At 43.3% G+C, this 25,544-nt stretch overlaps 1 protein-coding gene across 2 annotated transcripts in view; it reads left to right on the top strand.

The window, feature by feature from the left end:
* The first annotated feature begins 11,091 nt into the window (after nucleotides 1-11,091).
* The window catches only part of LOC119169732 (MAM and LDL-receptor class A domain-containing protein 1-like), a 336,454-nt gene continuing 322,001 nt past the window's right edge, over nucleotides 11,092-25,544 (top strand). The window contains exon 1 of one of the 2 annotated variants that reach the window (XM_075886852.1): nucleotides 11,092-11,342. In XM_075886852.1, the coding sequence (XP_075742967.1) occupies nucleotides 11,135-11,342 (208 nt within the window). In that variant the 5' untranslated portion in view covers nucleotides 11,092-11,134. The remainder of the gene's footprint in view (nucleotides 11,343-25,544) is intronic. The other variant, XM_075886851.1, reaches the window with a different exon arrangement.

Genomic DNA, 25,544 nt, shown 5'->3' with positions numbered 1-25,544 from the left:
CAACCCTAAAATCATAGAGCTGCTATGCGACCACTGATTTCGGAGAGTTTCCAGTTGGGTGTCTGAGACCTTCTCAGGCGTACAACTTGGGCATCAGTCCTAGTCACACGAAGGACTATTAAGGTCCAGGCCCCTGCACCTGGCTGCAACCACCACAGCACTCAACGACAACAGGCTCTCGCAGCACCAAAAGAACAGAGAAGCCTCCTCCCTAGGGAACTCGCCAACGACAACACACTAAGCCACAAAACTTCATTCTCCCACTCACAACAAATCCAACAGCTTCCAGTGCCCACAATATTTTTCTAACAGAAACTCGTGAGCATGTGCCCACAGGTCAAAACACTCAAACAAGAAAACAAACACCTAAAAAGCGAGTGACACCACTCGCACAAAACCCTCAGGAGGCAGTGCTTCACTAAGCCATCGTAAACCCGCAACACCACGTCGAAGCCATTCGCACCAAGATGCAAGCCTTCATAGATGACATATGCACTCAGTTGGAATAACTCACGAAGACTGTTCTTCAAGACACACATATAGCAGTGGCAAAAGTAGAAGCACCCAGCAACAGCAACAGAAAGGCGAAAGACGAAATCCAACCCACTGGGCAACGTAATAGCCCACGATTAAACCTCTGCAAAATAACCTCTACGACAGGCTCAAACCCCCTATTCCAGACTCAAGCAAAATTAACCAGAACGTCTACGCATGCCAGACAATGCAAGCAACTCAAAAAAGAAAAATTAGAACTCTGGCATTCGAACTTCCTCAGGCACCGAAAAAAAAGGGGCTGATGACACAACTGATTGCTGAACCTTAAAGACTACCAGGGGTTATCGCCCTTAAAGAGATTGGTAGTTGACCAACACTATAGGGATTTGACGCATATTACTCAAGTCAAGATAATAAGGTAAAGGCAGTCACACTCGTGGATAGAAACGTCACAGTTAAACAACATCAACTGGAGGACAGCACAGCCTTACTGTGCGTGTGCTGCTAGAATTCTTCTGCAAAAGAAAGTAGAAACAAAGTGCATTCATCCTACAAATCTACAGCCCCCCACATCGAAGGCGGGCTACAACTGCCAAACTCGTCAAGGACAACCATTTGCCCCACCAAAGATAACCCACTAGTCATTATTGGCGACTTCAATGCGCCAAACATACTATAAGAACACCAAAGCGTGACTACAAGGCCTCCAGCATAAAATGGTGACGGAAGCGTGTGAAAAACGCTCATCGCCGACCCAAGCACACCGAGGAGGAAAAAAAACAGCGTAAACACGTCACCCAACATCAGACCTCAATTTCATGAAACCACACGAGTCGAATGGCTCAACACACTCGAAAACTTCGGAAACAGTCTTTACATACTGAACATAACACTACAGACAGGATGACTTCGCAGACCAATTGCCAAAGGCAAATGAACTGACTGGCGAAAATCAAAGGGGAGCCCAACATAATAAACACAAAAGGAACAGGATAAAGACAAAATTACAAACTTAGAAGCCTGGCGCAAAACTCTTGTAAAAAACACTTCCCAAAAAGATAGTTCGAACAAGAGTGATTATGGAGGTGGATTCCCATTTGCAACATCTGCGGGACGCAAAACAAGGACTTTCCCGTTGTTGGAAAACGCAGGGGAACAACATGAAACTAAGGACCAGCACTGTGAAACAGTGAAAACAGTGGAAGCGGAAGAGTATGCCGTGCAACTCGCTTCGGCAAACGTATAAATTTTCCGACTCCCTGGATGGCACCCTTGGTAAGGCAAAGACATGACGCATTCACAAAGATATCTAAACCCCACTAAAGGTAAAAGAGAGGGACACAAGACTATTGAACGGAAACGCACACCTACCCAGGCAGCCAACAAGACCTTGTCGATGGCAGCAACACCAAGTGCTACAAAGATCGTCCTCCCACAGAGCTCCGTACAACATTATGCGTGACAATCGAACCCGACAATGCATGAACCTATAACTGGAATTGAATTTGCAGTGGCTATTGCAGGTACTACCAGTAACATGGCTGCGGGAACAGACGGAATCACAAATGCTAAGGTAAGAAACATTAATGCCAGGTCTATCTCTGCACTGACAGCCTTTATCAACCAACACTCGGAACAAGGCACTGTGCCAGTGGTCTGAAGAAGATGCAAAAACAATGGCATTTCCTAAATTAGGGAAGAAGCTGGCAAGCTAAAACCTCAGACCGATTTCGTGGACAACCTGCCTCAGCTAGGTGTACGAAAGAACCGTAAATAGAAGACTGCAGAAAGACTTCTAAAATACTAAGCTTCTGCCTGACACAGTGTTTGGTTTCCGCATTGTCCTCTCCTTGCGAGACGTACCACTCCAAATTAAGAAAGAGGTTCTCGGTAATGTTCCACATAACAATGAACACATGCTCTTAGCCATCGGCATTAAAGGCGCCTTGGAAAACATCAGCCGCCAAAGAATACTGGAAGGGCTCCCCAACACGAACTGCAGCGAAGAAAAAAGAGGTGCATTGAGAGTTTCTTGAGCCACCGCACGACGGAGCTGAAGATAGCACATCTTCAGACAAGGGCTAGCTGCAAGTAAGAGGGATGTGATCCACGCTCTTGCGTCGCCGCGATTGGCCTTACAAAAAACTGCCAGAGGTAGAAGCCCTCCACCCCACCTTCTATGGAGATAACACATGCGTCTCTCATAATCAAATGGTGGTTTTGGGGTGATAATTATAGCACGAGAACAGAACGACGACAAAGAGACAAGAAGGAGACGTTTGTTTGTCGTCGTTCTGTTTTCGCACTATAGGTGTCGTCATGTCATACCAACTAGACCAAACTGCCACACTTCTAAATTGTTTTGGGACGGTAAACTCTACTTATCTATTATAACATGGCTCACTGGATCACAAAATGACCGCTTGATGAAAAGAAAAAGCGCCTGCAAACATCATTCAAGAATAAGTAACCCAATGGAGTATGCAGTGCTCCACAAAGAAATCAGAAATCTTAGGTGTACGGTGAAGCCGAAGTAGCCACGCAGTCCCCAAAAACCCATAACAAAAATTTGAAGTATACCTCAATGAGAACCTCATACCAGAAAAGCCATTGATCAGGATTCTTGTCATGTGGTTTCAAAGCAAACAATGAGCCACCCACACCCTAACGCTTCTCAAAATCAGCGCAAATGCTATATCGCACATGATATCTCGGGTAACATAAGAAAAGAGGCATGAAGGAAAGTGACACCTTCCGATTTTTTTGAAGACTGGTAGTGAGCAGTATAACATACAGCCTACTCTTTTATTATCTCACAAAATAGGAGACCAAATGGACCAACGCCCTCTTGCGAATGGCATTCAAGATTGCTCCGCCACCTGCCGACGAATAAATTCACTGAAATATTGATGGCATTGGGGCTTCATAATACCCTCAGCTAACTTACTGAAGATGTTCACGTCTCACAAGAACAATGACTTGATCGTACTCACCGGGTCGACCAGTCACTTGAGATTGTAAGCCTCGACAATGAGAGCCCAGAAAACCTCTGAGATACCTCAGCAAGTGGCGGAGAGGTATCACGTTGCTCCAATATCGCGCAAAATAGACCAGAAGCTGCACAGCGCTAGGAGGAGAGCAAGGGCCGTCTACTTGAAGAAAATCTATGGATTCCAAAATACCGCCCATTTCTTGGATGCTATCAGAATGAGACGACAACTAAAGGACCAGTGACATTTATATGTGACTACAGAGGCCACGTTATCTTTGGTGCATTATGTCCGCGCTTACAAGATTTGGCTTACAGTAAATGTTGGGGCATAAATAAATCAACTAAATGCCGCGAGTTTCACTGAATTTTGTCGAACTTCATTAAAGTTGACTTTTTCTCTCGGAAACCACGCGTATTCATTATTTATTGGGAATTTTTTATTGAAACACTCGATATCGTGTACCGTATTAACGATAACGGGATGTACGTACGTTTGCAAAAAATATTGCTTTGATTATGCATCGCCTCTTAACCAGCGTTCTACACTTCCGAGTGGGCTGGGGGCCATCGCTAGCAGCTGTTTACAAAGTAGTGGCGGCTCGTGCGCTTTACGCAGAGGCCATCTCCCCGCAACGAGCTTCATCGCGGCTAATCGCACGTGCCTTTAATTTGTTGCACAGGGTGATGGGTAATCTAAGAGCCCCTCATTCAACGTGCACACTTTTCCCACAGTGCTCCGCGCACCCTCGAAGCGTTTTGCGACTGATTTGATTAATTTGATTTCACTAATTCATCACAACACACATGATCGGGGGCAAAGGAAAAAGCCACATGAATGGCTTGAGGAAGTCATTTGCACCCGCACAAAGACAGCAGTTCAGGCACAAGCAAGATGTGACACTGTTAACAAAAACTTTGTAATTGATACTTTCAAGCGAAACGTGACTACGAACTAACCACTAAAGTATACATACATTCATAGAGTTATCTGATATACACTAGAGGAAACTCTTGCGCTAGTGTCTACGGGAGCTGCAACGCACGGCGCTTCAGCGAGCATCGGTATGATGGGTAGTACACAGATTTGTATAATCTACGTACTTCTGGCCCGCTTTTGGCTCTGTGTGTGTTCGTGATGCTTAAAGCTGTTTTCTCACGAAACAAAAATAAACAAATGTTCAACGGTTGCGCTTCATCACCTCATACTTTTAGACTTACCATTTGAAAGAGGATCATGAAATAAAAAACATCCTTCTTATTTTTGAAACAAAACCAAAACAGACCAATAAACGAAGCCACAAGTGCGATTTTCCGCCCGCAAGTACGCAGACAAGTCAAAGCTGTGTACTACCCATCATTCCCATGGTCACTGAACGATCACAGCCGGAGAGTGCCCTCTAGTTATTTTAGAACACTCTATGCATACATTCTTCGTTACCTTATAGTCATCATCCTGTCTTTGTGTAATTGCTGTTCACATCAGCGTAAATGCACCAAAACACTTCACGACTATACTGTGGCAAACACTGCTTGACAATGGTTTATGTGACTGTCTGGAACAGAAATCATCATCTTGATAACCCTACATACGCTCTCTACATCCTCTTCGTGATCATCGTCCTCTTCTGCTTCGTTCCCAGAACACGTGTCGCTGGTGTGGCCTGTAACAATTATGCAGGTTGAGAGCACAGTACTCAGTAAAAAGAAGAAACAAAGAGGTAGAAAAGAAAGTTGACGTAAATTGAAAGAGAAAAGAGAAATTCTAACAAGATGAAATTTCGCAAGTGAGCTTTTGAACCAGCGTATTCTCGATCCAAAGACAAGCGTTCTAATCAGTCAGCTTGCAAGGCATGCTATTAGAGCCTTGTATAGTGATCCCATTGTTGCGAGGGGGTGGGGAAGTGAAGTGAGCCAGAAAAAAAAAGGTGATCGTGAGCGATACTGAAAAAAGAAGGGTAGAGAGTAAAGCATAGCATAGAGAAAATGAGAAAGAGAGAAGTATAAAAAAGAAATGCGGAAAGAAAGAGATAGAAACGTTGGTGTGATAGATAGATGTTAGGATAGAAATAATGAGGAAAAAAGGAAGGTATATATAGAGAGACGTAGAAAGAGATGAAAGAGGAAGAGAACGAATGGCAGCATATAGAACGAAATACAGACAAAGGAAACCAATGAAGGCAGGAATAAACAAAGAAAGAAATGCGGAGAAATAGAGAGAATGCAGGACAACAAACAAGGAGAGGTCAAAAGAAACAAAAGATAACAATTAACAATACAGCAGAAGCCAGAACCGCATTGGTGCCGCAGAACTCCATTATCTCTTTAGGATTTCGCTGTCCCTGCAAGCTACGTAAATTTATTTGTTTTTGTCTTGCCTCCTCGCTCATCTTTCTAGTGAGCTTCCATAATCTGCCAGTCTTGAGAAACCAGTCAGAAGTTTTCTCGATAACCTATCTGTCGTTTTCCTTGCTATTTTGTTTAATTCTTTGGTTGCCACCTTATTCCGTTCCTCAAAGTGTCTAGCAATGAGGACGCGCGTACGATTCACTTCCCTGATTTTTTTCTTGCTTCTTTATGCATCTCTGTCTGCGCTTAGGCATCCAATAAGCAACTGCGAAAGAAGGAATATTTAGGAGACCCCAAAGCTTCGCTTTTAGGAGTTAAACGCGACAGCTACATTGTGTTTTTAGTGCTTACTTCAAACACTTAGAGCATAAAACCTTTTCAAACTTGCTATGCACCCACTATGTGAACTAGGAGAGTAGGCGCAGTAGCATGTGTGACTTTTATAGTTAGGGGCTAGATTTACACCACAAAGTCATTATGATACTCCCACTTTCGGAGGCCCGCTGCCAATGGGCTCTCTACCATGCATTATTAGTGTTATATTTCATTTTGCATTGTGAAGCATGTATACAGGACGCGTGTGTTTGTGAAGCATGATAGCTACTTTCACTGCCTTTCCAAGCAGACGAAATTCTTCTCGATACACTCACGAGTGGACGCGTGGCCTTGTGGCAGAACACCCGCTTACCAGGGAAACGACATGGGTCCAATCCCCGCTCAGACCCATGCGACGCTGTGCTTGTCGCCACTCTGACACAGGATTTTTATGATTTATTTTTTTATAGGATAGGATAGAGAAATTTTATTTGCGCATAACGCGGACCATTTCAAATGGTCAATCCCCTATTTCAGTGATCCTCTGGACCTAGCCATTATCTCTACCCATTGGACCAGCCAACGCTGCTCATCAACGGCCGAGCTTAACAGCAGTGCCTCCCATTGTTCCTCTGTGTTGTTCATGTTGCGGTGTTTTTTTTTTCATTGGAATAGGAAATAAACGAAGTTTTTGTCACCGTTACTCGACGACAGCTACATGTTGTGGTGTTCTTCATTGTGAAGTGTACACTCCCGCACGCAATGTGAAACAGAGTTGATGCGCCCCCCCTCTCACCACGGAAATATTTCTGTGTATGCTGCGGGGTATAATACATCTAGCATGTGTAAGTTCTTGTATGTATTTGTTTAGATTCTGCATACTGTTGTAGATTCCATTGCTTTGGAGTTGTTATGCAGTGCTGGATACAGATTTCTGTTGTCCCTGTATTACTGAAGAATTGTAGCAAAGTTAGGGTCTAGGGTTGTTGGATCCTCTGGCAAGGAAGGAATAAAGGGGAGAAAAGACGTTGCAGAAAGATGAGAAGGTACACACAATCACGAGCACACTCGGGGAGCACACACAGTCTACAGGTGGTTGGTCAGGTTTGTTGACTTAAGGTAAAGTAGCAGTGCTTTAGTTGCTTTCTGCGCAACTGAGGCAGATGCCTTTATCCCTTCCCCAGTGCAGGGTAGCAAACCGAAGGTGCGTCTGGTTAACCTCCCTGCCTTTCCTTGCATCTTTATCTCTCTCTCTCTCTCTGGCAAGGAAGCCCGGTGATTTGTGAAGCTTCAAGCCGCCTCATCCGCAACTTGGTTATTTGTGATGCCGGCAACGCTTGAGCACGAAATGGCGTCAGAATCACCGTGACTAGCTGCCACGAAAAATAAAAAAAGAATTCTATAAAAACGGTAAAAAAAACAACCATCCCGTAAAAAAACAAGGTGCCACGGAGGATTGAACGTGCAACCTGCGGATTTACATTAGGAAACATTAACCACTGCGCCATACTAACATGAGGTGTGTTGTGTGTTAAATAGTTAGTTGGCATACAAACTTACGGTTCAACTTCATTTATGTTTGTCGTGTACATGAGATAGACAAGATCTGCACATGCTACTAAAAATTGCACATTTAATAAACACAAGCAACTGCTGCCTGTAACGATTGCCACTGTATTAATGGCACCAGTGCTATTTTTTTTTTTTACAATTCACAACTGCAAGAAAAAAAAACCAAGTGAACTGAGGAGCAGCAACAGTTTACCGGCGGGGTCTGCCAAGTATAATATCTGTTTCGCACTCGTTTTAAAGGGCGACATCTGCTCACGCTTTATCACGCTTCTAGGCTCATTTCATAGATACGCCCGCCTAATTTATTTGATTGAGTATTGGGATGCTTTTTGCACAATGTAGAGGGTGGTCGTGCCAGCGCAATGCTTTAGCTCTTTCGCTAAAGCAACAACTACATAACGGCTTCGCCAGAACGAATGCAGTGTGCCAGAAACATTACGCTATCATATTGGTTCCCAAAGCGTACGAATTGCCAAGTCTGAGTTCTCGCACAAAAACTAGAGAAGGGCCGGCGAGTGCGACCGGCGGCTGTCGGTGCGAAGAGACGTACGTTTTCTGGGAGTGCTTGAATCGCGTCGCATCGATATTTGTTTCTTCTTGAGCGGACACCTTACACAATGAAAAATGCTTCATTTAGGGTAATTGATGCCATGGCTGCACTGTATTGTCATTCTTAATCGTTGAAATCGTGTATTCTGAAACCCGGAAGCACGGTTAACACAATGGTACGGGCTCGATCGGTAGGCCTAACCTTTGGTGGAAAAACATATGGCATACAGATCCCAGCTTGGTACGCTATATAAATGGCCCGCCATTATAAGCCTACCCATCATCTGCTTACTGCTTCCCAGCAATATGGCAATGGTGGGCAGATCTTTTCAGCTTAGTACACCATGTGGTTCACCATAACAAGCAGCACCAATCATCTGCTTAGTACTTTCCAGCATTATCGCAATGATGGGAAGAGTTTCTCAGCTTGGTACACCATGTGGCCCACCATAATAAGCACCACCAACCATATGCTTAGGGCTTCCCAGCATTATCGCAATGGTGGGCAGAGTGTCCTATTATTGCCCACTATTTAGCCCCTACTTTCCACCATCATCTCCACTTTACCCATCATCTGTACACCGTACCACCCAGTATGTCCCGGCATATCCACCATATTTTCCACTACGTCCCACCATATCCATCATAATTTCCACCATGCACACTATTATTTCCACTACGACCCCCATGTTTTCCAGTATCCACCATGGCGATTTTTCGGATAGGGTTGTCTTTTTATCTATGTGAGCGGATCTTGCTTTACTTATTTCCATCGTCCTCGATTTTTCGGTCATGCATCCAACGACACTCACCTCGGCGCCTACGCCAGAAATTCTGCGAAACGAACTCTTTCATGCTATCGCTTCAGAGATAGTGCTCATTGGCTCTCTTGTTGGCTTGCTTTGCCTGAGTTTATTTACAATAAGGATTTCACCATTAGCAATTCTTGACATTCCGCTGGAGTGAATACATAACATTCATTCATTCATTTATCCAATCGCTCATTCATTCATCCGTACACTAGTTCATGCCGTTCAAGTGTTCAAGCGAACACGTGTAATTTTCTGTGTCAGAATTGTATAAATGTACAGAGTGTTACACCATGGGAACTGCGTAACGAATTGTCCTGGTGCTTGAGAACAACCCATGTATTTAACATGACTGATATATAAGTCGTCACTATCATTATTATAATCATGATAGTCTTCGTCCATGCAGTAACAAAAAGGGCAACTACAAGTGGCGCTAATGACTATCATGTGATATTTCAGTATTGTAATTCTGAGAGGCGCTCTACGCATGTTCAAAGTGAATAACGTCCTATGCACGAATGTTTTGTTCACTGACATCACGCTCGTCAAATCCAGTGAGAAGCGAATCATGACAAGTGAATCAGAATTCCATGCTAACGGTGCTAGAAAGCTATATGGCGTTTCCCCCTAAAAGCAAAGCTAAAGCATCCGCCAAATTTCTAATAATGACATAGGTCTTTTGTTTATGCTTCGAGAGTACTCAGCTACGTTTCGCCTTATTACGTACTTGTACAGATAGCAGAGCCACCGGACAGCTCATTTGTACAGGGGGTACAGAGGGCATTACGTATATGAACCACGTGCTACAGTGTTTCCGTGTTTTTGTACAGCTATTTATTCGCGCTAATTTCAAAGGAAGGAAATGCAGGATGAACTAGCCTAACAGTCAGTGCTCCTGACGTGCGCTACTCACCGGAATAATATAGTTCTGTAGTCCACTCACAGTCGTGGTGAAATTGAGACTTGTACTTGCAATGCAACCGATTTCATTGATTGATTGATTGATTGATTGATTGATTGATTGATTGATTGGTTGATATGTGGCGTTTAACGTCCCAAAACAACCATATGATTATGAGAGACATCGTAGTGAATGGCTCCGGAAATTTCGACCACCGTGGGTTCCTAACGTCTACCACACTGGCCTACAACCTTTCCGCCTCCAGCAGAAATACAGCCACCACAGCCGGGATTTGATCCCGCGACCTGCAGGTCAGCAGCTAAGAACCTTAGCTACTAGACCATTGCGGTGGGGCTGCAATGCAACCGAGGCAGGTGTAATGGCTGCACATGCATGAGAGCGAAACAAGAAGGATTCAAAGCATTCAATAGACGACTCCAGCCACGGATAAAATCTTTCAGATGAGATGACCTTGCTGACAACATTCTCTGAGAATTCTACCAACCCGTTTGTATTCAAACTAATCGGATGCATGAATTCACTGCAGACGAATGGTCGTATACGCTACAAAGATAGAGGTATAGTTTCAGCTGTACTATGGTAAATGCACCTTTAGGTCATTGGTATGCTTTTCTTAAACTCTATCGACCCAGAAAATGTAAAACATCTTCACTACGCATGGATTGCGGTCATGTACACTGTAGGACTTGTGTAATTAAAAGAAGCGGCTTCTACTGTCGTGAAGAAGATGTGGGCGTATAATTTTCTAATTCTGTGGCCTCAACCTGTTGATATTATATTCCTGCGCAATACAGGCATCGACAGATAAGAGCGCTATTATTTGGGTATGTGCAGAATATCACGTATGACGAGTCGAGTTTATGATTATATAGGCAGACGGATGGACTAACGCGTTGACTTTGCAACGTATTTTTCTTTTGGCTTTCTGAAGATGATCACACATAGAACAATTGATAAGAGCATTCATAAGGGTGGCTGCGCAAATACTATTGTTCCTAAAAATGTGGCGTTATCTCGAAAAGTGCCCACCCCACATGAATGAGCAGCGTGCCATTTTCGCTTCAATGTGAGAAGAGTGACAAACGCTTACATTCGTAGCTTATCTACAAAAGATAATCTGCCAACACCATCATGGACGCAAAGTGTTGGTGCATTCCAACACCCGAGATACCGGACGCTGAACAGACGCGCGTTATACTCGGAGGGAGCGAGACAAGGATGTCTCGAGGTGCGGCGTGTGTACCAAAAATGGTACGACTCAAAATGCCAGCACGCATGGCTCAACGTGCGCTGGTTACTTTTCTGGTGCTGTGCGGGGAGACGTCGAAAATCTGCTCAGGTAAGTGTGACTTGGAAACCCGGGCATTTGTTGTGAGCACAGCCAGAGTTGGGGGAAAGAGTTGCTACTTCGGAACATGACATCTTCGCACCATCGCAATCTCTACTATGTCAGACTTTGCATGTAATGCTGCTTTAGCGCAAAAAAAGCCATAACCTGATTGCATAAAGTACTGATGCAATCGGCTTATACTGAGCAGACAACTACATAACATAGCTGCTGAAAGAGAAGCAGCTTGATATTAGAAATCAACTATTAGGAGAACCCGGCAACACTTGTCCAAGTCATCACCGATTGAACTTAATATTGCAGTTCATGACCAGAATAATTGGTTGTTTTAACAATCATTTAGCCTGCCAAGTACGATCAGGGTTCCCGGGACTCTACACACTCTCGGCGGGACTTTTTGTTTGTTTTTCAATCCGACGTACGCGCCAAGTCCTGCAAGCGGGCATGCGAAGACGGGAAAGGTGCAAGACGCTGCCTCAAACTGCGTGTCATCACGTTCAGCAGCAAAGTCGAACACCGTGTTCTTTGCCGCCTGAAGAGATGAGCCGATTGGCTTAGCGTATTGGGTTAGAGAACAGCAGAAAGAGAAAGAAGGAGATAAAAAGATTTCTTGATGGGGCTTGATTCGAACGCGCCTACCCATAGTCCGACAACGAGCATCGTAATGATTTCACTACACAGGCGGGGTTGCCCGTAACGCAACTTTGTACAGTACTATACCTAGACTGTGTCGAAGGGAAGTGAAGATGAGCAGAAGCATTGCGGTTAAAAAAACAAAACAAAAAAACTGGAGGGTACTGTGGTGCTGCGGTCGTTTAGTCCCCATGAGAATAATATGTAGAACATATCTTTGTTTAATCTTTGTGCTTGCGTCTTCGGACGCCTTTGTGACTTCGCTTCTCATTGGGTTCTCGCGTTTATTTTGGATAAAAAATAAATCATCGTGAACACTGCAAACCTATTTGCAAGGGAAAAAAAATGGCAGGTCCCACGTACAGTGCGACCCAGTGATATCCGTAACACGAATGAGAAAGGTTGATATGTCACATTAAAATCAGCACAACGTTTCCTCGTGGAGGTAAATGATGCCGTGTATGACTTTCGTGTCAAGATAATTATGTTTGGATGTGTCGTTCACCTTTGTAATCTTATATTCACGTCACATGATACCAAATTTAGTATGTCTGGAGCTAGAGAGACGCCTACGAGCACGCTATGAGCGTGGTATGTCGTCAGGTTCTTACATGACACGCGTGTCAGAATTATCACGTTTGCATAAGTTATATTACTTGTTATCCGTTGACGTCACGTAACACCAAATTTGGTATATCTGGAGCTAGCAAAACGGCCGCGAGCTCATCGTGAAGGACCCAATATACTCCAAGGTAGCGTTGAGGCGCGCGCACGCTGAACACAGCGATGCTACGTTATAGCACGAGCACTGTATAGTCTGACGCCAGGCACGACCAGCGCGACCAGCGTCCATCGGTGCGGCTTGAAGGCAACCGGTGAGAAATGCGACATGCAGCATTTCGCGCTGCGGATGCGTTACCTAGACAACACTGCGTCTTCCTTATTTTGTGACGGAGGGACGCCGGAGGCAGTGACACGCGCATGCGTCAAAGCAACGCAGGGCGGCGCGCGCCTGCGAGTATATGGCAGGACCGGCGCCTGGCGTGGCAACGCCGAAGTGGCAACTCCGGCTTGATGCAACGAAATGAACGCCGGCGAGCTCACGCATCGTCTCGCATAGAAATGTATTGGCGCCTTGACTGTGGCAAGTAGTCACGTTCTCACATAAAACGCATCGCATGATTATCTTGTTTCATCAGTCACATACATTCGTCAGCCATTGACACCACGTAATACCAAGTTTGGCATATGTGAACCTATCGCAACGGCCGTGAGCGCATCATGAGTGTGGCATATAGCTGTGTTGGTACATGACACGCATGCCGTGATTATCATGTTTGGACGTGTCATTTACCTATGTCGTCCATTCGTGTCACGTAATACCGAATTTGGTACTCGTGAACCTAGCGAAACGGCCGCGAGCGCATCAAGAGCGTAGCATGTCATCATAGTGTTACATGACTCGCATCTCATGTTGATCATGTTTGCACCAGTGTCACACCTTCGTCATCCATTCACGTACCGTAAAACCAAATTTGGTATAAATGAAACTAGCGAAACCGCCGCCAGCGCATCATGAGCGTGGCATGTAGCCAAGTTGTTACATCACACGGCATCTCATGATTATCATGCTTGCACCAGTCACATGCCTTCGTCATCTATTCACGTACCGTAATACCAGATTTGTTATATGTGATGCTAACAAAACGGCCGCGAGCGCATCAAGAGTGTGGCACATAATCATGTTGTTACATGACACGCATGTCATAATTTTCATGTTATGGTCAGTCACTTGTGTTCGCCATGCAATCATGTCATACCATACCAGTTTTACAACATGCCATGTGAACGAGAACACCGCAAGAGCTGCAGGACCATGAAATGTAATGATAATATTCATGACATACATCCCACCATTTTCATGTTATAACTAGTAAATATGTTTTTCATACAGTCATGTTATGCCTTACACAGTTTGGTATCGATAGAATTATGGAATCGTCCAGGAGAGCTAAAAGGCCTAGGCGGCTAGATAGATAGATAGATAGATAGATAGATAGATAGATACGCTCAAAGTTGCTAAAGTTTTCAAAGAAATGCTTCACATTTAATATATGAGAGAATCAATGAAATGAAATTTATTTGGACCAGGCTCTTTGTACTTCAGCACTAATGTACGTGAGAAGATAACTGGCCGTGAGCAGAATATACATATATATATATATATATATATATATATATATATATATATATATATATATATATATATATATATATATATATATATATATATATATATATATATAGTAAAGCCAATAATCGAAAAAGCAGTATATACTTCCTCTGAATGCGCTTCTCACACTTCGTTTGCGCTTAGCGGTGACGACAGTGATCACGATTGATAGATTGAGTGATATGTGGGGTTTAACGTCCCAAAACCACTATATGATTATGAGAGATGCCGTAGTGGAGGGCTCCGGAAATTTAGACCGCCTGGGGTTCTTTAACGTGCACCCAAATCTGAGCACACGGGCCTACAACATTTCCGCCTTCATCGGAAATGCAGCCGCTGCAGCCGGGATTCGAACCCGCGCCCTGTGGGTCAGCAGCCGAGTACCTTAGCCACAAGACCACCGCGGTGGGGGACGGTTATCACGGTGAGGGCACACAGAAAAAAAATGATACAAGACGTATATGAGGAACATAAGAAACAATAAAATACATTATACTAGTTATACAATTTGTATGTGCCTTATTTTCCCTATAACTATTTCGCTTTCTTGACTGATCCCCCCGAATGAATGTGAGACATACATATAGACGAGCATCTTAACTGTTATCATCATCATCAAAGAATCCTGCCCGTCTCCGCATTTCTTTAAGACTCGGCACCAATAGGGAAGAACTGCCTTAATTTTTAGGGGCGAAGCTCCTTTTAACGGCACTCGTTCGTGCATTTTAGCCGTTGTAGAATGTAACAAGTATAACATTTTGACCTTCAAGGTGGTGCCGGTGAGAGATTTCTTCTGTGCGTTGTTGAACAATAAAAAATCGTGCTCGATGTACTTGCTAATGGCTGCTAATGGGGAATGAGACACAGGAGCATTCGGCTTTTTGTTTTCGCGCACGCTGCGATCTCCATTAGCAGCCATTGGCATGTACATCGAGCACTATCTGACAAGAAAGGGTTGCTACGTTATATTCGCTTGGTGTAACGTCCTTAGTTTTAGAAAAGTTCAGCGAGCGTTGAACCGCAGTGCCATTAATACAATGAAGTAGTATATACAATGAACTCCAGGTGGTTAAAGGTGGGAAGTAGACCCAAAGCGCAAGCCGTAAGAAAGTGTGCGTGTGCCACCTCTCGTTTAGTCCTTGGAATGCGCGCTGGATGGCGGTGCTTCTATATGGGGAATATTTGACGAAAAGATGCGAGATGGTGGTACTTGGAGTGTTGAATAGAAGGACGAACGAACACACAGACAGATGGATGGAGGGACGCATGAACAGACGCAGGGTCAGATGCATGGACGAACGCAGGGACGGACGCACGAACAGACGCAGGCACAGATAGGCGGATGGACTCATGGACGGTCACACAGACGGACGCATGGACGGACAGAAGCAGGAACGAATGGACGGACGAATGCTTCACCCCACTCTCCATCATTCACTCCCTGGATATGCTGCCAATTTTTTTTCACTATAAAGCCTAAATTTACACTTTGGTTGGACATATTCCACAAAATATTTTGCAGAAATGCTCATGCTTTGACAGTTCGTGGCTCCCTATTGAGTTAAATGCTAAAATGTTTCATGAGAAGGGTAATTCGGCGGATAACTTCCTGTGCCTTTTTAACGCTGTCAAGCGGCGCTTGACGAGCGATAGCTCCGTTCTGAGTGGTTGGAAAAAATTCGACACCTCCAGTTTCAAAACTTTTAACTTCATTGCGCCTTTTTTATGCATCGACGAATAAAAGTCAACACGCTTCGCATACACTCCACGAGAAGGAAATTGGCCTGTTTCACTACAAATCAACATGAAGACAATTTTCTTTTCTACGCCAGAGGCGCTACTGGCCAGCCCGCAGTGAACTTGGATGTAGCCAGCGCGTATGATGGTGGCGGCACGAAAGTTATCGTGGGCCACCGCTTTATATTTTGAAAAATCACCGTGCCAGTGTTCCATTGGCTGGTATAAGGTTGATTGGTGGAACATGGGAGAGGCCCTCACGCTGCAATAGGCGTAGGCAGTCTGACGATGATTCCACTGCTGGTGAAACAAATAGGTGCAAATGTTGTTTTGAATAATAATATTCTTCTTTTACAATGGTAACTACGTTAACGCCACTCAACTCTAGTTTGTGTCTCCGTAAATCAAGGCATTTCGTGAATCGTTACATTTCTATAGTAGCCTGACCTCAGCTGGTTGAACTCATTTGTACATGAACCAATCAAACCATCTGAAGCATCTCAGCTGTTTTCTGCGTCTTCGTCAGCATTGGATGCATGATAGTGTGCTGTGTATAAAACTCGTCCGCATAATGATGACTTTGCGGCTGAAGTACCTCTTTGCCGACTGTACACAAGGTCCGCCTTGAAGATTAAACGTCACACAGCAGAAATCTACTTGAAAAGGCCGACGAAACAGCTAGAGTAAACTCACACTTGAGTTCACTAAACATGCTTCCCCGAAAATATTTCATGCGAAGAAATTATACGGGCAGTAAGGATGTATGTAGTAGCATTGACTAATTCGGTTGACCAATGGAAAACATCAGCTACGCGCAAAACACTTTGCCGATTTATTGCCATAAAGCATTGGAGTGTGGGCACACTTTTATTAAAGACTTGCTATTGATTGTAGCTTAATTGTGTGCTGAGAATGCTGATGCACAGCTGTTGAGGCAGCGGGACTCATAACCAGTCATCTCTGGGCGTAGTTGAGATGTAGATACAGGTGCGCTACTGAAGGAGGTGGTGGCAATCTGCGCTCTATGAAGAATTGCGCTGCAGCCGCGGAACGTGTGATTGCTGCGAAGGCATGTCCGTCATACAGTGAGCATTCAAAGCGGTTAGGACATATATGCACGTCTACTATTGTGCAAAAGGTTTGCTACTTCGAGGAAGCGAACCTCTGACCCAAAGGCAAGGCCTTCTATAGTCTTATATTTGAAGTGGGTTGCTTTCATTAACAAAAGTCATTTGTATCACCCGACCTGTACGAACAGGTAGGCTGAAGAAAATATATGCGAATAATAGTAGGCAGTCTTCGTAAGTTTAGAGATTAAACGATATTCAGTGCAAGGATGTCTTTCATGTCACCAGTGCAGTTATCTTGAACTGTATCGATTTAATAGAAATGTTTAACGCCTACACCCGGCATTGTTTTTCGTCCTGAATACCATATAATTTCTGCAACTCAGTGACCCATATATTGTTCTGATGACACAGCGGGAGTTGTGCATTTTGTAAACGTACCGATACAAGTTTTCAAAATGTTGTTGGCTTATAGACATGGACGGATAAGGACGATATTTTTTTTTTGCCATGTGCCAGAGAGTACAAATGCCGCACAGAGTTTATAATCATCTCAGCAGATGGACACACGGACAATCACTTAGCGTTAGATAATCATAGCAAAAAGTATATCTTCCTTCAGGGGCTTCGAATGATCAATAAACTTCAGATAATGGATTGGGTCCATTAATAAGATGAAGTAATAAAAGCCATTGTTTTTGAAAATGGGGCGTTATCTCAGTACGTACCTCGCTCTAGTAAGGTAATAACTCACGAGTCACTCCTACTTTATGCCAGGTATGTAACAGACGATTGCGTATGTTGCTTATCAACTGCAGATAATGAACCGACGTCAGGGGTGAGAGACAGTTCACTTGCGCTAGAATATCGGAGGTACCAGATGAAGACTAGCGGAGCAACTGGCAGGGGATTGAGATAATGATGTCTGAGCAAAATTATTTGTAATTGAAAAGTCGTACAATTTAGGATCGCAGCACGGCTTAATCAATGTTTGCTTGTTATTTTTCCTGTACTGTTCAGAGAGGCGTCTAGGATATTTCCAAGTTAGGCATTGATGCGTGAGCAGTCCTTGCATGATCAACAAAACTGAGGGAAGGGGTTAGAATTACTGTACCTTGTTTTCTTTCCTACGGTGTCGTCAATACGGAAAGCGCTAGAAATCGGGCTGAATTCACGAAGACCGGCAGAAACTATGAAGTTCAGCTAACTGTGCATATAACTATTTAACTTACCTTGCTGAGGAGGAGCTATAAATACGAAGCTTCCCTGTAATCAGGAACGTTAGCGGCATGTTTTCGTTTATTGTCCACAACGCCCCACTAACGCTAATAAGTCAAGTCAAATTGACCGGACACGATAAACAAAACCCACAGATGCGAAAATGATCAGGAGGTGGCATATGGCCACCTCCGTTAGCACACCATTATTTGGATACAAGAGACGTTTGGACGATTTATTAGCGCGCGTGTCGTTAGCCACCATGAATGAAACCCGCATTCGATTGTAGTGTGATTGTAGTGAAGCAAGATAACAGTATACTATTGCTGGTTATTAGTTGAAATGATTTTCACAAGAGAGTAGTCGCGCTTCAGTACTGGGGGAAACTTTCACTTCTAACACGCACGCAAGCACACACACGCACGGGCTAGTGCAACTGGGCACTGCAGAAAAAACTCCGGGCCTGCGTGGAAGGTGCAGCATTGCCACAGGGAAAGCTAGAAGAGCGGCCTTTCTGAGCCTTTGGTAAACACTCATTTGGGTAAGTGCTGCAAGCACACTCGCTTGATAACCACTGCGGCATTATCAATAAAAATTTTTCGGTAGTCGGCAGGCATTCGCTATGCTATTTTTTGTCATTCTTCTGAGAAGTTTGGCATCCGCTAATCACTCGCAACAAACTTCTGCCAATTGTTAAAGCAGTGGCTGACGACGATGAGGAATCATGCCTGAAGTGGGTATGCGCCAGAGTTTATAGGTGAGCGAAAACAACCTTTTGTCATGGGTTGGAGCAATTGACGACCCACGAGTTACGCTATTCGCATTGTGCGACGACTGCATGGTTGTCTCTTTGCTGTTTTAAAACGCTTTATAAGTCGTAATAACGCGATCGCTTTAAATAGATTAAGCCTGCCTAAGGCAATACTTTTTTGCAGACTAGTTGGTTCATACTTGAAAAATTGAACTGCTGCACAAACTTGAAGGAAAACAAGGGAGACTTCGCTCTTTCCTGTCTCCCTTGTTTTCCTTCAAGTTTGTGCAGCAATTCAATTTTTCAAGCCTAAGGCAAGTTTGCAAACAAGCCCAATGTGACTTAGATGATCATCATCAATGGTAAAATGCTGGGCTGGCACCCGGTGGATCCACGTTAAAGCCCCACAGTGCCATCGGTGCTAGGTATTTCTTTTTCCAATTTAGTGCGATGTTGTTACGGACACCGGTGACGGTGGCGGCAGCGGACAAATACGGCGCCGCGCGTGACCCGAGTTTTGATCTCATAACAACTCTCGCTGTAAAACAGTCGTTTTAAGCATCGTAGTACGCATTAGGTATTTCGATTATGCCGTACATTCGTTTTAACAGCACGATATTGCTTTATTTTTTTATGGCTTTAATTTTAAAAACAAAAAAAAACACACCAAAGGAAGATGTATTCCTTGTTACGTGTTACTTTCACCCCGACAATTAGAACTGAACACTGGACAAACAAGTGTCGATAATAATAATAATAATAATAATAATAATAATAATAATAATAATAATAATAATAATAATAATAATAATAATAATAATAATAATAATAATAATAATAATAATAATAATTTGTTTTAGCACCATTTCATAAAAAGACAGAAAAGAGGATGACCTTTATTATCTCTTTGAAGAACTCCTGTCGAGTGAGTGTCACTTTCGCTTCTGATAAGCACTAGCAAAGTGTTTCGTGAAAGACGATACTACAAAAGAAGGGATACAAAACACGGCGCAAGTTGCCAAGTCACCCAGCAAACAGTACTTCATAAGCACTAGACTGGGCTGTCTGGTGAAAAAGAAGGAACGTTTCTTTCGTTAGGAATGCGCGTGCCGTATGATAGGTATTGGACGTTTCTTATCGTGAGCTAGCACTTCGCTATCTCCTACTTGGCTTCGAGGTTTCCGCGTACAGCAAGAAAAAGAGAAAGAGATGGAGAGGAAAGCCATGCTTAACCAGATATCAGCATCTTGTTTGCTACCCAGTACTGGGGTACGTATTATAAGGGCAAGAGAGAGGGTGTACGGAGATAAAGAAAAGAAAAAAAGAACCCTATGTGAATTAGGGAAAACAGAATTAAAAGTCGCCAGGCCTACGCATAACTCACAGCACTGTCACAGTGAAAGGTGGAAGAGAGAACTTTCAAAGATTTTTTTTTCACTCTTTGAGTAGCGGCTGCAAGTAAACTTGGAGGGTACCCACAACGCATTGTGTAGTAGGCAGGCATTCACTATGCCATTCTTCGTGATTTTCTGGAGAAGTGTGGTACCACTGCGCACATACAAGGTGAATTGTTCACTTTTTGTGTTGTGATTGACGATGAAGAAGCATTATGCCAAAAGCTTTTGTAATCAATCCCTATCGTCATCCACAGTGGGTATGCGCCAGACTTAATTGGTGAACGAGATCAAGCTTTTGTAAAATGTTGGAGCACTCGACAAACTACTCGTAACGCAATTCGCATTGCGTACACTTGGTTGTTCCTCTGCTGTTGTAAAACACTTCATTACTTATCATATTGAGATGCTTTTCCCATAGTCAAGACTGTCTAAAGCCAGTTTGCAAAGGATATTGCTTTGTTAGCTTAAAATATGCCATTCTGTATTGGTATGTCCTTCAGTGAGAACTGAAAAACGTTTCGTCATTAATTCTCTCTCGATGCGTTATTCTCTACAAGCATCGCTTGAAGAAGTGGCTTATGGTATGTTTTTTTCGTGATGGGCATACCCAGCCTATGAAAAACACTTATAGAGGACCGCGATGCAGAAGCCACCAACTATTAAATCACACACTTCATTCAAACAGCTACTCACCTCAAAGACATTTACGACGACCTAGACTTTAGACCGTACCGATACTCCATCTTGGTGGGGTGTTTCACCTCCCCCCTGCATTTTTTTGTATAACACGATGTGAGGAACTCTTGACGTGAAGAACTCACGCTGTCTGCGGAAAAAGATAATCTCTACAGGAAAACAAAAAAACAGCCATTTAATGTGAATTTGAGACTTAGGTATAAAAAAATATAGTAAGATGTTCAATAAACTGTTGAAAAAGTCAAAACGACTTTATTGTGAAAAAGAATTCTGTAAAGCAAGAAATGACCCAAAGAAAAAATGGAAACTTTTCAATGACTTTTTAAACAGACCTCAGGTTAGTAATGTCATTGATAAAATTAGGTATAAACAGCAAATCTATACTGAGTCCTCTGACATAGCCGAGTCTTTTAGTGCTTACTTTTATGAAGTATACAATGATAGGCCCAAAGTATCCTCGTACACCCTTATCCGCTGTATTCATTCATTCTTTCGATTTCCTGGTACCATTGACGAAGTCTATTCTACAATCCTGAGTCTAAAAAACTGTAGCGCTGGACTAGACAATGTATCGGCGTTTCATTTAAAACTTGCTGCTCCAGACATCTCAGAAGTCTTAAGCAATATAATTAATGTCATTTTTAAACATGGTATATTTCCGAGCTCACTGAAAAAAGCCAAGTTAATCCCAGTACACAAAAAAGGTGATACGACAGATGTCCGTAACTACCGCCCTATTTCTATTTTGTCTTCCATCAGCAAACTTATTGAAAAATGATTTGTGAAACGTATTAACAAGTACCTCAATAAATTTAACCTGCTAAAGCCTTGTCAATTCAGTTTCCGGGCTGGTAGTTCTACGAATTTAGCATTGCTATCATTAACCGATTTCTTGAAAACGTCCATCGACAACGGTAATTTCACAGTGTCTGTGTTTCTTGATTTCACGAAAGCCTTTGATACCATTAGTCATAATATTTTATTTAGCAAATTAGAGTCCTTGGGTATCACTGGCCCATCCTTGACCTTCATAAAAACTACCTTCTTGATCGTGAACAATCAGTCTCCATGGGGGGCGTTAATTCTAATGTTAAAATAATTAATCAAGGGGTCCTACAAAGTTCTATTCTTGGACCCTTACTGTTTTGTGTCTATATTAATGATTTGCCTGACTGCCTTGAAGATTCTAAAGTTATTCTTTACGCTGATGATACGACCATTTCCATCTCGCATAATTCATTACAGAACTGAACTGAAATGAGGGCTACTGAAAGGCTGCAAGCTGGCATGCTGAAATACAAGCTTTTACACATGACCTGCCATCATACTTTCTCGCCGTGATGCCGCAGTCCTGCCTGCAGTTGAAAGTTTGAGCTCATTTGGCACCTCAGTAGCAGGTTATTGGGTAGGCATCGCAAAGCACTTTCGGCGATACCTGGATAAAAGGTCTATGCGCTCACCCCTTCTTCAAAGGATGATTCTTTCTTCGGGTCACGACCTCGCTGAAGTGTTTCGAGAGTTTCGGCGATAAGCTTTGAGCCCAGTACTGCTTATTTCTTTTAACTCTAGCATATCGACAGTATCCCGAACTATAATTTGGCCTTTTGTACTGGAGGCATGAATTTTCATCACATCCAGTGAAAAAAATTTGGCAGATCCCACATACCTGAAAATCGACGTTATGCGAAGCATGCAAAGGAAAGGTGACCGTGTTGCAATTTGTTTAATGAGTGACACGTCATAGAATGACACTAAATATATGTACAAATGTGGCATGCAAAGACCTACGTTGAAGAGTTGCCGAGGTTTATATAACCAGTTGTTTGAACTTGTGCAACGATGTCAACTGGAACATACGTATTAGCCACACCGAAGTCTTATATGAAGCGCTGATGCTCGCGAAGGTGCTGGCACTTGACAGTGCTATATAAATCAACACCACAACTGACGTTAACTCGAAGGGACGGTGATTTAAAATGAGTACATATGTAATGTTCATAAAACTGGGTAGGCAGCACTGCTACCACTATTGACGGTTAAAGAAGATTAGCATCTATTCGAAAAGTAGTTTCGTGACCTGGCATAGCTCTGTGGTAGAATGCTTGACTGCCACGCAAAATGCTTCGGTTCGATTCCTGTTGAGACCCGGAAATTTATTAATTACATTCATCGAGGGGTCAAAGCTACCCATGTCAGGTTTTTTTTTCTTAACCTGACATTTTTCATTGGGTCGAGGTTGCCGATGTCGGGTATTGCTTAACGCTCACGCGTTAAAATATCCCGTGTGTGTTCTCATCGTTCCTGGGTAGATACTGTCAATCACCTATAGCACATACACGCATACCAGCGGCACTACCCCCCCCCCCCCGAGGGTATGTGCCACTGTCTGGCGGGAACTATTTGACGACGTACTGGACAGAACTGTGACATTATTCATGTATTGACCAGCGCGTCATATTTGTCAAACCACCTTACCCTCCCATGCAAATTTTTGTTCACGCAAAGTTAACAGGGTGGCCACGAGAGCATCCAAACTAGAGCGGCTAGATAGATAGATAGATACGCTCAAGGTCACCGAAGTTCGCCAAGAAATGCTTCGCATTTAAAAAGGAAAGAAAAGTGCGCTCGTACTTCAAGCAGTATATCAACAAAAGTTTTAATGAAAGGCTTTCAGTAACGGCGTTAAGGTTACCTTTGAGCACCTCGCCCTTACCAAGTTGCAACATTCGCTTGTTTCGCACTTCAGATGTTCTTCCAGCTGAATTTTTCCAATGTTCGAATACTAGGTTTGCAAAGGTCGAATTGAAATATTCGATTCGGTATTATTAGATACGACTTCAAAAATTGAATATTCTCAAACGCTTACAAATTGCTCTGTACAGCTCTCTTACTTCGCAGCACGTCGCTTCGCACTCGTTAGGAACATAACTGATGCATACGGCTATCCTGAGGAGCGCCGGCATAAACTACATTTCTTCCCGATTGGATAAAAAATAAAAGCATGCAAAGAAAAGGTGTCTCTTCTTTAAAAGGCAACAATGTCGTAAGCGCTTTTACAAAACACTATGCATGGTTCCATGGCTTCTTAGCAATTTTAGCAGTCGTAATTCATGCTATCGACCGATTCAGTTCATTAACGCTATTAGAGCTAAGAACTATGAGCACGAAGGCTCATAGGTGTAACTTGATAGTGATCAGAAACTTCATAATGCAACTTCATCCTGAGCTCGAGCCTGCAATTTGATCCTGATCGACATCTCTTGACATTATTACAGTTTTCTGCTTCCACTGAAACTGAGGTATCGGAAAATAGATGGCACCTCAAATGAAAACACCTGGAATGCACCTTGGCGTATTGCATTGGGGTCTTACACACAAACATTCGACTATATTCAGCTCATACCTTCAAGAGCAGAATTTGTCTGCTGCTGCTTGTGATTGTGCAACAAGCGACTATACACTACGTTCTTTTCCGCTTATATCGAGGCACTCTGCGAAGAACGGTGTAATCGAGAACCTTGAGGGATGCCGTTTATCTACTGCCTTATCAGGTCACTCTCATGTGCGAACAGATGCGAAAAAGAGCTAACACAGCTGCCCTGTGTACAGACAAATACCTCACCTTCTTTCACTCTTATAGCTGTTTTTTTTTAAAGAAGGGAACACGGAAAAGTAACGTATTCTTGTATGTTATTTTACTGCTTCACTGTGTATGTAAACTATTGGGGATGTATATAAAGAAACTCGACTGCATGAAAGAGGAAATCGAAGACAATTTTTACAAGCTGTTTCTTTGCAAATTGGGCATTTTAGGGGAATAACAGCACGCTGCCGAAGATTGGATTATCTGTTAGTCAGCCTGCTTCACATCTGGTGACAAGTTAAAGAAAGGTTATCCGCAAAACTTTTATAAAACGAAAAGTTCATCATCTGTCACATGATGTGTACTGTTTTAATAATCCGTGCTTTCAGATTAAAAATCTCGTGCTCAGCGTTTTCCATGATTGAAAGATTGCCCCCTCCCCCCTAAAAAAATAAAAAATCTGAGAATCTGAAAGGCCACTCATTATTTTCTTGTTTGCCTTTGTGACTAGCCTTCACAAACTTTTCAATTCCTGCCTTCCACTGCACAGCTTCGAAAGCTAGGTTTGGTATACTACTGTGAATGCTACTGGTAGGTTTGGGCGGAGGTGGTTTCCCTCATATCCTTACTTGTAAGTTCGGAGTTGAACTCGACCACATTATCTTATTTCTCACAGTAGGTCAATAAAAAGTGCACCATGACTTTCCTTAGGCGCGATGTGTACAGTGAGACTTTCTTGACACAGACCTCGAAGGTGTCACTCTCGGTCACGCACGTGGTTTCTAGGCGTACGACAAGGCTGTGGCTATCGTAGTTTTCCGGCCACTCCTCGCTGCTGCAGAGCGAATTGTTCACGAATGGTTTCGCCGCCAACAGTG

The sequence above is a fragment of the Rhipicephalus microplus genome, chromosome 2 (genome assembly GCF_043290135.1).
Source record: "Rhipicephalus microplus isolate Deutch F79 chromosome 2, USDA_Rmic, whole genome shotgun sequence".
NCBI lineage: Eukaryota > Metazoa > Arthropoda > Arachnida > Ixodida > Ixodidae > Rhipicephalus > Rhipicephalus microplus.
This window is presented reverse-complemented; position numbering and strand designations above follow the sequence as displayed.